Source organism: Rhinopithecus roxellana, chromosome 4 (assembly GCF_007565055.1).
Source record: "Rhinopithecus roxellana isolate Shanxi Qingling chromosome 4, ASM756505v1, whole genome shotgun sequence".
Classification (NCBI taxonomy): domain Eukaryota; kingdom Metazoa; phylum Chordata; class Mammalia; order Primates; family Cercopithecidae; genus Rhinopithecus; species Rhinopithecus roxellana.
This window is the reverse complement of record NC_044552.1, coordinates 17,305,688-17,317,375: the sequence shown is the minus strand read 5'-3', so window position 1 is coordinate 17,317,375 and position 11,688 is coordinate 17,305,688. Positions and strand designations below refer to the sequence as shown.

At 51.3% G+C, this 11,688-nt stretch overlaps 1 protein-coding gene across 5 annotated transcripts in view; it reads right to left on the bottom strand.

The window, feature by feature from the left end:
- Nucleotides 1-2,029: 2,029 nt before the first annotated feature.
- DUSP22 (dual specificity phosphatase 22) overlaps nt 2,030-11,688 on the bottom strand; it is a 61,224-nt gene continuing 51,565 nt past the window's right edge. For 2 of the 5 annotated variants that reach the window (XM_010374183.2, XM_030928609.1), the window contains exons 5-7: nt 7,602-7,676; nt 5,214-5,385; nt 2,030-4,771 (exon numbers count right to left, since the gene is read on the bottom strand). In XM_010374183.2, the coding sequence (XP_010372485.1) occupies nt 4,589-4,771; nt 5,214-5,385; nt 7,602-7,676 (430 nt within the window). In that variant the 3' untranslated portion in view covers nt 2,030-4,588. The remainder of the gene's footprint in view (nt 4,772-5,213; nt 5,386-7,601; nt 7,677-11,688) is intronic. The other 3 variants (XR_004056798.1, XM_010374184.2, XM_030928610.1) reach the window with 3 other exon arrangements.

Here is an 11,688-nt window from a genome sequence, read left to right as displayed (position 1 = left end):
GGGTGTGTCTGAGGCCTGGCTGGATTCCAGAGTGCCTGTGACGATGAACATAAGTTTGTCAAGTGAATGAACAAATGAATGAATGAATGGAGAGGCAGCTGGATGAACGAATGAATGAATGAATGGAGAGGCAGCTGGATGAACGAATGAATGGATGAACGAATGAACGAATGAATGGAGAGGCAGCTGGATGAACGAATGAATGAATGAATGGATGAACGAATGAATGAATGCAGAGGCAGCTGGATGAACGAATGAATGAATGAATGGATGAACGAATGAATTAATGAATGGAGAGGCAGCTGACCCGGTAAAGTCTCCTCTGCTTGTAGGTTGCAGTTCTGAGTTTCAGGCTAGAAAAGACCCGTGTTCAAAGAAATCGAAGAAAAACCAGCATAACCAAAAGTGCCACGGACATCACCCCACCTCACTGTGCACGCCCAGGTCTTCACGGAGCCTCAGAGGTGGCCAATTCCCATCTCCAGGGTGACCCACACGGCCTGGCCGGGTGGTGAACAGACCGGAATCTCTGGCTCGTCACATCGAAGATGGTCAATACCATCTCAGCATGGCCGAGTTTCCAGACAGAGGTCCGGAACTGACTGCCCCGCTCGATGGCCCAAAACAAACCCTCAGAGACTGGAGGGGGCAGGCAAGGAGAGGTTCCTGGTTTCAACACTTGTGCCAACAACTGTTGGCACGTGGGGCCTGGACCTGCCTCAGTGGAACCCTCCGGAGCCCGTGAGGGACTCTGCTGAGCTCCTCCCAGCTGCTTGCTCCAGCCACAGCCACCCTTGTGCCCACATTCCTTCCCTCCCCGCCCACCGATTTCGGACCAAAAGATCCAGCAGGTTCCAGTCCCAGCAATGTGGACATCTTCAGGCGCATTCTGAGGGGCATCTCACGGCCCCTCTGAGCCTCAAGTGAGTGAAATACCTTCTCTGTCGGTTTATAAAGCTTAGGGGCAACAGTTCGTGACCTGCAGAGCAGCTCGCCGTTATGAGATGGCGGGTGCTGGTGTCAGATAAATCCCGCGGTTGAGACACGGCAGTGGGAAGTGACATTGGCTGAGAGCTGGGTGACCCTGCAGACGGGCGCCGTTGCATGAAAACCTGTTTTCCTGCTGTGGCCACTGCCTCACACTCCGGGAGACACACACAGGTCTTCCCGGGACTGTGCTGGGGCCTGGCTGCTGCCTCCAGAGTGGGCCCCACAGGAGACACACCCAGGGTTCACTGGTCTGGCCCATGAAAACACTCAGAGGCACCGAGGACAGAGCTACCTGTGCCATTCCAGGCATGCACGCTGCTTCAGGATAAGCATTGTCACACCCGAGGTGTTTCTGTCGCCTGAAACTGATCCGAGGGTCCCCTCACGCTCCTCGGGACTGCTCAGAGGTACAAGCTCAGGAGTCAGACCTCTGGGAACCTGGCAAGGTGCCTTACCTCGCTTTGCCTCTCCTGTGGCCCCCAGCCGCCCCCCGAGCCACTGCCAGGAGCGTCCAGGCATCAGAATCCACATAAAGTCTGCCCCCTACAGTCAATCGGCTCGTGAGTTCACTTGCCTTTAGATCAAGCCAAACTTACCCTTGTAGAGTTAGATTTCCCTTTTCCCCCACCAAATCAGAGAAGGAAAATGTTACCAACTGACCAAACTTCTCTTCAAGTCAGGTGATGTTCCTTCAGATTAAGAGCTGACTATGGAAGCAGAGTAACTGTATTCAATGCTGTGCAGCAGACGTACAGGGCAGGGCTGGCTGCACACACAACTCATTCCAGGCGCCAAATACGCAGTTCCCACTCCGTGCAGGCAAAACCTAACTTTCATGTCCAAATTTCTTTCACCTCACACTGATGGCCTTTTTTTCTTTCTTGGAGACATGAATCCACCTTTTGTAGCATCTGCTTTAGCGCCTTCTGGAGGAAAACAATAGCCTCTAAAATAAAACCAGGAGCAGGCTTCAATCGCACAGGCAGAAGGGTGCATGGTGGCTGCCCCTTGGCTCGGGAAGAAAGCATTGCACATGACCTTAAACTTGGCTAAGTTGCCCTTTATTAATAAAAACAGAGAGCTTTCGGTTAATCCCACCATGGAGAACACAAACCAGAGATAAAACCCACACTGAGGGCTATTTCCCAAGCTGGGGAATTTGAGGACACACGGCAGAGTTCACGCCACACCACCACACTGGGCTCGTCCTTGGGGGGCATTCACAGGAAGGCATCGCGAGCGCAGCCATCCACACAGCAGTGCAGCAAGGCTCCCGGGTCCTGACAGGCATCCAAGCCAGGTACAGAAACCTCCACGGCAGTGGGGATAAGGGAAAAATATTTTCTCTTGCTAAAGAATATCCTTAGTTCTCAGCATAAACATGACTACGTATATATTCAGCTTCAAATGAAAAACAAGTTTACAAATCACTACTGAATACTTAAAAATATAAACTCTACGTTGCTTTTCTTTTTGGCAGCACCAGCCTAAACTCTGTGGGTTTACACATTTCAGACACTTCAGGTACACTACAGTCTTCTGAGAAAGGCCCAGTACTTCAGAATTCCCGGAGCGGCTGTGAAGAAAGAACATTACTGGCAACAAATATTAAAACAACACTTCAGGAACTCCAAGGACACACTGAGAGGCTTGTAAGATGCACATACTTAAGCGTTCAAGCTAATATCCTAAATCATTTTTCTGTTAACATATTTATATTTATTTTTGGCTTAGGAAAAACATGTACTTTATTGGCAAATTGTTTTAGCTGTAGATGGACGGATGGTTCTACAGCCACAAGCCCCTTTCCGGGTGTACACCCAGGGCCTGCGCACGTGCGCGGAATCAGGCAACGTGTTTTCCCCGGTCCCCAGAAAGCTCACCACTGACACACCCTCCACGTGCGCGGGAAAACCGCTCTCCTCATTCAGGGGCTCTTTTTGGGGTGGAATTCAGAGAAACGGGGTTGCAACATCTTTTTAGGGAGAGGTCGAGTATGTTTTTTCATCTGAGTGACCGCCTGCTGACGGAATCTGAGTCGGTGTAAAGGACTAGACCACCGAATCGGGTACAGCGTCCCAGGATGCCTGCAGCCCCAAGTACAAACTGTGGATGCTCTCGTGGCCTGAATGTGGAATTTTACCCACCAGAAAGCATTGCTGGAGCCCAAACCGGCAACTTTAAATAGCGCAATGATATTGGCACCTTCCCCTGTGGTTTCAAACGCAATCATGACCAAGCATTTTCAACTGCGAGGCAAAGGTGACTTGCACACCAAAAACACCTTCCCAAAAACACTCAATGAGGTAGCTCAGGTCAATTATCAAACCCAAGTGAACACCAAGAAGCTTAATAAACGCTCAGGCATTTTAAAATGCAAACGGCTACAGTGCCCAACAAATGCTCTTTCTTCCCGTTCTTGCAGGCGCAAACCCTGAGGAGGAACCCCTGTAACGTGAGCACAGCAAGAGGCTGGGAGTGAGTGAAGCTGGCAAGCAGCAGAGAGGAGGGGCGCCCTGGCACAGCCACCTTAGGCTAGTGCACCTGCCCACCACAGAGCCCAAGTGCAATCAGCTCCAGAGAGCAAACACCAGGGAGAACTCAAGGCTCGATGGGCTGGAAAGCGGCCCTGGCTCGAGGCGCTAGGGAACGCTCAGCCTGGTGCATCCACATTGAGACTGAGGCAATCTAAGACACCCCTCAACGGCTGGGTTGGTATAAAGTACTGGCCCACTGGACCAGCTCAGGGCAGTCTCTCACACTTTCCAGGGCCCCAGAGCCACCCTCCGTCTAGGGCAGTCTGGCCCCTGCTGCCCACCACACCACCCTGTGTGGGTTCTGGGAGAGGCCACGCTTTCAGCCACTCATCCCCTGAGTTCTCACGGTCTGCCCACAAGCACAGACTGCTGTTTGCTGCGTAGCTTTTCAGAGGTCGAGCTCCAATGCCTTCCATGTGGAGTCCTGGACAAAAGGAAAGGTGGCCACACCAACCGAGGCAGCAATATGCATCCTGTGACTTCCAGCAGTGAGAAGGTTCACACACACACATTCATGGCACACACACACTTTCACAACGTACACACAGGTACACACTTAGGGTGCACATACCCTCACACAGGCACACGCATGCATCCATTCACTTACACTCACCCACACACACGTGCACTCACACACACCCACGTGCACAGCCACTGGGCGACATCCCGGGGGCAGCAAGCTCAGGTGCACCAGGGTGGGGGTGGGTGGAGTGAAGGGGCCTCAAGCAGGGCTGGGCAGTGTGGCTTGAGAAGGAGCCCTGAGTGCCCACTGCACCCTGGCGATCTCCCTCTCCTGTCCTCAGCGGCCAACACCACCGCACGGCCGCCCAGCCAGCACACGGAAGACAAGCAGGCAGCAAGTCCCACCGCACCGCCGCCCAGCTGGGTACACTCTGAAGACAAGCAGTGGGAAGGAAGGCAGCAGGTCCCACCACACCGCCGCACAGCCGGGCACACTGAAGACAAGCAGTGGGAAGGAAGGCAGCAGGTCCCACCACACCGCCGTCCAGCCGGGCACACTGAAGACAAGCAGTGGGAAGGAAGGGAGCAGGTCCCTTGCGTTAGGTTTCCGTCGTGTAATTATCGTAGGCCAGCGGAGCCAGTGCCGGAAAACTGCTCCACCGCCTGGCGCCGGGCTGGGGCTCCATGCGCCCTTGCTCCTTATATTTACCCAGAATGTTTTTGGCTTCTTCTGCATCCTGCAAAGGGCTCTCTCCATACTCTTCCTTCAGCCACTGCCGATACTGGAGAGGATGGAAACAAACCCCACACGTCACACACAGGTGCACACACAACCAGGGAAACAGACAGCCGTGGGAAGTTGACGCTCTGTGGTTGGCTAGCCAGGGTCAAGCAAGAGAAGTAACTGCTCCTTCAAGGTGCTGGCCTAGGACATGAAAATAGGCCAGACCAAGGAAACGGTACGTCACCCAAAGGGAGAGAAACAAGCTAGTAGGGGGCACCAGGCACAAGGAAAACGACAAAAGGTAGGCGCCTGTGGCTTCAGCAGGTGCACAAGGGATCTGTGATGACTTCTGAGGGGGCGCAGCTGGGCGCGCCGGGAGCCGATGTCCTCTGTGGGCCTTTCAACTCCAAACACCATGATGCTGGCTGTGTACAGAGAGACTGTGGGCACTGCCCAGGGGCACCTGCCTGAATCTCTGATGTCCCCTAGGAATTGCTTACCTGATGGACCTCATGCTTCTCAAACTCCTGGAGCTGTCTCTGGAAGCCCACGTTGGGGTTGGCACAGGATCTCCCAGCACGCACGGTGTGCAGGGCATCCTCCCAGCCAAAGTCGGTGACGGTCATGATGTACGCGATCACCAGCGTCACGCTCCTGGAGACCCCGGCCAGGCTGCGGGGCCAAGAGAAGCACACGTGTGAGGGCAGTTTCAGACCCCCGGGTCCATCGCCCAGTCCACGTGGAGCAGGGGATTCTAAGGACCTTGTTTAGAAAGTCTTCCTGCCTTGGATTATATGTGGACAGCAAGCTCACCACCAGGAAGCCACTCAGCACTCAACGTCCCAGCTTCCTCTACTTCCTGGCACCAGAATCGCACGCTTTCTTCCGCTGCCTGAGCTTTGTTTATTGGTTTTCTATGGGCTGTGGCTCCAGATGCCCCCTTGCTCCAAAGCCCCTCCTCAGGTCTCCCCATTTCCCTAGACAGATGACATAGCTGAGGTATTCCAAGGGAACTTGAGGCTTCCAGGATCTACACGACAAACCCATTTATAACCTACATTTATTTAGGATGCTTCATGTTCCTTAGAAGTCTAGTTTTCTTAGCTACATGAGGGCTAGATCTGTAGTTTTTAAAGCCCATGACATACAGAAGCCCTTACCCAATCTTACTTTTGTGCTCTTTTTGACATAAATATGCAGGGTACAGAGCAGGCACACTGTGTCTGCCGGGTGCGAGCAAGGCATCCTGCAGGCGGTAACGGTTAGGGTCAGTTACCTGGAGCAGGCTGAGTGAGACACATTTTACATGTACATGCAAACGAAGGTGGTCACAGAAAGGCTGCGCTTCATCAGACTTGGAGAGTTCTAGCAACAGGTTAAGATGGGGAAGTTTAGCAAATGTCTCACTTTTAGAAAAAACCTATCTTTAGATGTACATAACTGTATGAAATATTAATTCCTAGAATATCAGACCTACACATATTCAAATACAAATAATAATTTGAAACCCCCACTCTCAAGTAGTGGCTCTTTACTAGGGTTTTATACTAGAACTGCTGGGAGTGATTGTAGAAGACAGATCCTCTTGCGCTGCGACCCTGGAGACTCACATTCACTCGGAGCCAGAACCCAGCAGTGGGAGCTCCAGAATTCCGCTTTCACTGGCTCCCTGAACCCCCAAGGTATGTTAAAGCCAAACAGAAATGAACGTTAAAACCCTACCCTTTGTATTTATTACACTTTCTACTCTTTAAAAAAGTGAGATGAAAGATCATGTGATTTCAAGAACTGTATGAAACTGCAGACACCATTCTGAAAACAACTGAACTATCAGCGTCCTCCCCTGACATGGGTTATTGGCCCTCAGAACACACGACAGCTTTCACAGGTGGCTTCTCTGGATGTCATGCGCTGGGTCCCTGCATCCCCTCTGTCCTGGCAGGGCTGCCACCAACCTCAGCAGCAATATTCCCCAGGAGTTATCACTTCACAGACCTAATGAGCTTACAGTGCAAGAGTAACTGTTGCGGGGAAGGTCAAAAGATTGTTAGGCTTTCAGTTAATTAGTAACACACTTCATTCAAGACAGAGAGGGGACACGTCCGGCCCAGCACTTAGAAAACAGAGCCTTGGCTCCAGAATTTTGGCTACTGGTTCCGTGAACAAATTAGCCATGTTATTAGCATGATTACAAGTGGTAATAAAAATGCCATCCCACTTTTACTAAGAACTCTCTCTATGCCAGGCGCACGGCCAAGAGCTTCAGATGCATCATTCTCGGGTTAAATGTGATACAGCAGCTTTCTTTTCACTGTGTGTATGTATGTGTGTATCTACACAAAACACAGCAGAATGCAAACAAACACAAAACAGCAGAATGCAAACAGACACAAAACAGCAGAATGCAAACAGACACAAAACAGCAGAATGCAAACAGACAGCTGTCACTAAACCGGGTCATTTTGGCGATACTGAAAATCCACGTTTGCAATGAAGTCTAAAGAATAAACCAACAGTGTCTCCAAAAAGCCACTGAGGTTTCAAGGATGAGCCTAGAGAATCCGTGTCATCTGTAAGAGGCTGTTCTGATGAAATGCTGGAGGCAAGCCAGCAAAGAGAAGTTTCTGTTGTCCAGTAACCTTCACGGTCCCTACAGAAATCCTAACAGCAGAAATGGAAAAAAAAAACATAAAAGCAAAATGAGTTAGGGTTCTCCTTCAACACAAGGCAACGGTGACTAACACACAGCACTGGACACACGGAGCACGCATTTGAGACTGAGAGTTTACAGCAAACTGTTGGGAGGTGAAACCATTATTCACACACAGAAAAACACTTGACAGGAAGCCAAGCCGACCAGAACACGCTAAAGCGAGAGACACACGCACCAGTGTACAAGGCAGCTCTCACCGCGCAGCCGGCACTCGTGAATGAATTTAATACTTTCTTTGAAATGTCTTGTCCTGGGAAAAGAAAAAAGAGAAACAACATTGCCTACTTTACTCAACATATGATGAAAAGAAATTTCTAACTGAGGCCTCTTTCTTAAAATGTTAATTGATTTTTATGTATAATTGACACAAAATTCTATATATTTATGGGCTACAGTGTGACGCTTCAATGCATGTATACATTGTATAAATGATCAAATCAGGATAATTACCTGATAAATGTTTAATCGCTTTAAACATTTATCACTTTGTAGTCATAACATTCAAAAGCTTCTCTTGTAGCTCTCTTGAAACATATACTGCATTATTATTTGCTATAATCAAATAATCCACCATGTAATGGAAACCAGAACACAGCTGGGTGCGGTGGCTCACGCCTGTAATCCCAGCAACTTGGGAGGCTGAGGCAGGCGCATAACTTGAGGTCAGGAGTTCGAGACCTGCCTGGCCATCGTGGTGAAACCCCATCTCTACTAAACATACAAAAATTAGCTGGGTGTGGTGCACACCTGTAATCCCAGCTACCAGGGAGGCTGAGGCAGGAGAATTTCCTGAACCAGGAGGCACAGATTACAGTGAGCTGAGATCACGCGACTGCACTCCAGCCTGGGCAACAGAGCCAAAAAAAAAAAAAAAAAGAAACCAGAATTTGTTCTTCCTGTAGTTTACCAAAAGCTCTCCCAGTCCCATACCATCAAAACCCGGTCACACTGTCTGCGGCTGGAGCGTCTCAGCCTCAGAAGCCATCATTTACAACGCTGAGGTCTAGGGAAGGCTGTGGGTTGTCTGGAATTTCTCTGTAAGAAATCCCTGAAACTCATAGTGACCACGGACTGGGTCTGGCCAGTCCCCCATGTTCAATCTGAGCCCCTCAAAGCCCCAGCAGCACACAGGGACCCTCACACTGGCTGTGGGTGGTGCAGGCCACCATGACACAGGCGAGGAAGGTGTCCATGTCGTGTGGGCTTTCCAAGTCCTAAAAACTAATTCACTCCCGGCAATCTGGAAAATCTAAAAGCATTCTCTCAGACTGGTCTCCCTGGACTTTGGCAGTCCTGTCTGTAGCTCCGTGGGGAGCTGTGGGGAGATGGAAATTCTGGCTGTGATCCCTCTTTGCCATTTACTGGACCATGTGGCCCCGGACAAGCCACTTATCTTCTCAGTTATAAAGTGGGGCTGGCATCTTACAGGGCGGATGAGGTAATACGTGCCAATATGCTCTGCAAACTTAGGTCCTAATGGACTGGATGCAGGGGCACACCTATCATCCCAGCACCTGGAGAGGCTGAGGTGGGCAGATCACTTGAGCTCAGGAATTCGAGACCAGCCTGGGCAAAATGTCGAAACTCATCTCTACAGAAAATACCAAAAAAAAAAAAAAAAAAAATTAGCTGGGTGTGGTGGTGCACGCCTGCAGTCCCGGCTACTCGGGAGGCTGAGGTGGGAGGATCTCTTGAGCCCAGGAGGTTGAGGCTGCAGTGAGCCGAGATCACGCCACAGCACTCCAGCCCGAGCGACAGAGCGAGGCCCTGTCTCAATAAATAATAAATAAATAAATAAATAAATAAATAAGTAAATAAATAACAGAACTAAGCTCTAAATGACGACGCAGGGTTAATCCTTTCTTCCTAACTCTTAGCTCTTCAGACCGCCCTTTTCTCTTGTCACTCAATCAGCCCCCAACTGTCACTCATTCAGCAAGTAGTTCAGGGAGTGCCTACTTGTATGGCCTTGTGCCGAGCCTGAGACACAAAGCCAGATAGGACTCAAGCCCCACTCTGGTGCGCTCCCAACCGGCACGTGTGTCCCGCGCCACTCAGACCTCATTCTGGACTGGTTTGTGGGTTAAGTGCAGATACCTCAGGGGACGAGGAGCACGTGTACCTCTCCAATGTCTTCTACCTTTGAATGGCTTATGAAGCAGCAAAAGTTGCCCATGGACTAAACTGACTTCTCTTTCAACAATGATTGAATACTGACAATTTGCCAGGGACTGATAAACTGTAAGACATTCAGAATGCCAGGGCACATGAATGTAATAAGAATGAGAAATTCAGGCACGGCCTAACAAACTCACCCAGCACCGACTGCAGAAGAAACTCAGCGACCTCATGATGGGTGCTCAGCGAGATGAGGACAGCCAGGGAGCAGAAGCGATTGTCCATGTGCATGCATGCACACGCACACATGCACACACATGTTCTGCAACAACTCCAAGTGTCGGCAAAGCGCAAATCCCCCGGACCCAATCAAGGACTCCGGACTCTGACCTGACGTCTCTAACTAGCACATCTGCTTCTGTTAGCTGTTCCAGGAATAACTGCTCCCAGATGTAAACTCATAGGGTGGCTTGGTACACAGCAGGCAAGAAAGGATTCTTGCTTTCTTGCTGTAATCCCGAAATCTAAGGTATCAGTGCTGAAGGAGACTTCGGAGCAGAACCCACTACAGCCAGGCCGTGAAGCCAAGTGTACAGCAGAGTGGGGCACCAAGGGCGACTTCTTGGGCAGGAGCCTGGCCCCCAGCAAAGAGTCAGGCAGCCAAGTGGGAGCTGCCCACCCTGTCAGCAGGACGAGCCATGTGGCGTTGGCAGGGAAGTCTGTGGTCTGCAGGTACTGGAACTGGAGCAAGACATGTCCGTTGCACTGATTTTGTTTGGGAAGGACATCCTGTCTTCCTGCAGCTCTGTCCACGCTGAAGTAATGGAAAGGCCGTGGGCAGGGACTTCTGGAAAATCTTTCCCTTCCTGAAGAGAGGAAAGGGATCTCTCTCTGCCCCTGACTTCCCGCCATGGAGCCGGGAGCGAGTGCCATGCTCAGACCTGCACTACCTGCTGCCAAGTGTCTCTCCCTTAGAATGCCGTGTGTCGGTCAGACACGGTATTCCGCTACTCATGGCCAAATTCCTGCTACCTGATATTATGCAACTAATTCAACAATGATTAAAACCTTGAGCCAACTCATCTGGCCCAGAAGTGGCTCCAGACTGCTGGTCTGCAACTTGCCTGGTGGTTGACACCAGGTGCCTGCCCTCCTTGCAGGCCACTGCACACCGTAGACAGGCCAGTGCACAGGCTGGGGCAGCTGACTGGCCGGCTGCAGGGGTGCAGCTGGACGGCACCCTCCTTGGTCCCACTGCTGTGGCCCCCAGGGTGCCAAGATGCTGCCCCCTGCTGAAGGGCCCACTCTGGTCTGTTCTGGGTGGGTCTCCTTCTGCTCAGAAACAGCCGTGTCTGCAGGCACAGCAGCCAAAAAAGCAAAAGCAAATCTAGAAATGAATGACGACCGCCCGAGTAAATGAAAACCACAGGGCACCTCAGAACACACTGCAAAGACCACACAGCAACACGAAAGCAAGCAGTGCCCTGAGTGGGATGGGACCGGGTCACATTCGGTTCTATCAACCTCACCAAGGTCTTGTAAAGACGACAACTGAATCCTTTCACTGAAACCTTGGAGTGGGAACCACTTCTGATATCTGGCTTTGACATCTGCACGTCCCCAACCACAAACACTGTGAAACCGGGCTTCTTACATATTGTGGGGTTGAACCTGGGTCCAAGAGTCAGCCCTGCCACATCTCAAAATAAAAGAGGGGTGTGTGCTCAGCCTGGCACCATCCAAACCCATCCGTGCCCAGGCAGCCGAGTGGACACGGGAAGGAGCTGAGGAGGTTGTGGAGAGGTGACCCCACTTGGCACCACCCCCACCGGGAGCTCGTTCCGTCTGTAGTAAGAGTTAGTCCAGTAGCGCCCACAGGACATAGCTCCTATCCACCACCGTGTTAGGGGCCTGGGCTGCAGAGCCCCTGTGCAGGCATCACGACAGGGCTACTCATGGCGCCACGCCAGGAGCCGGAAGGATGCCAACAAGGCGGCTGCTCGGAGCCCCACCGCGAAACGTGACTCATGGACACAATTCGGCACAAGGCCAAGCCAAAGAGATATTCCTAGAAATGCCTTTTCCAAGAAAAGCCCAGAGGCAGGCGAGCACTCTGCCACTTAGGTGCAGGACTGTGTGTGGGG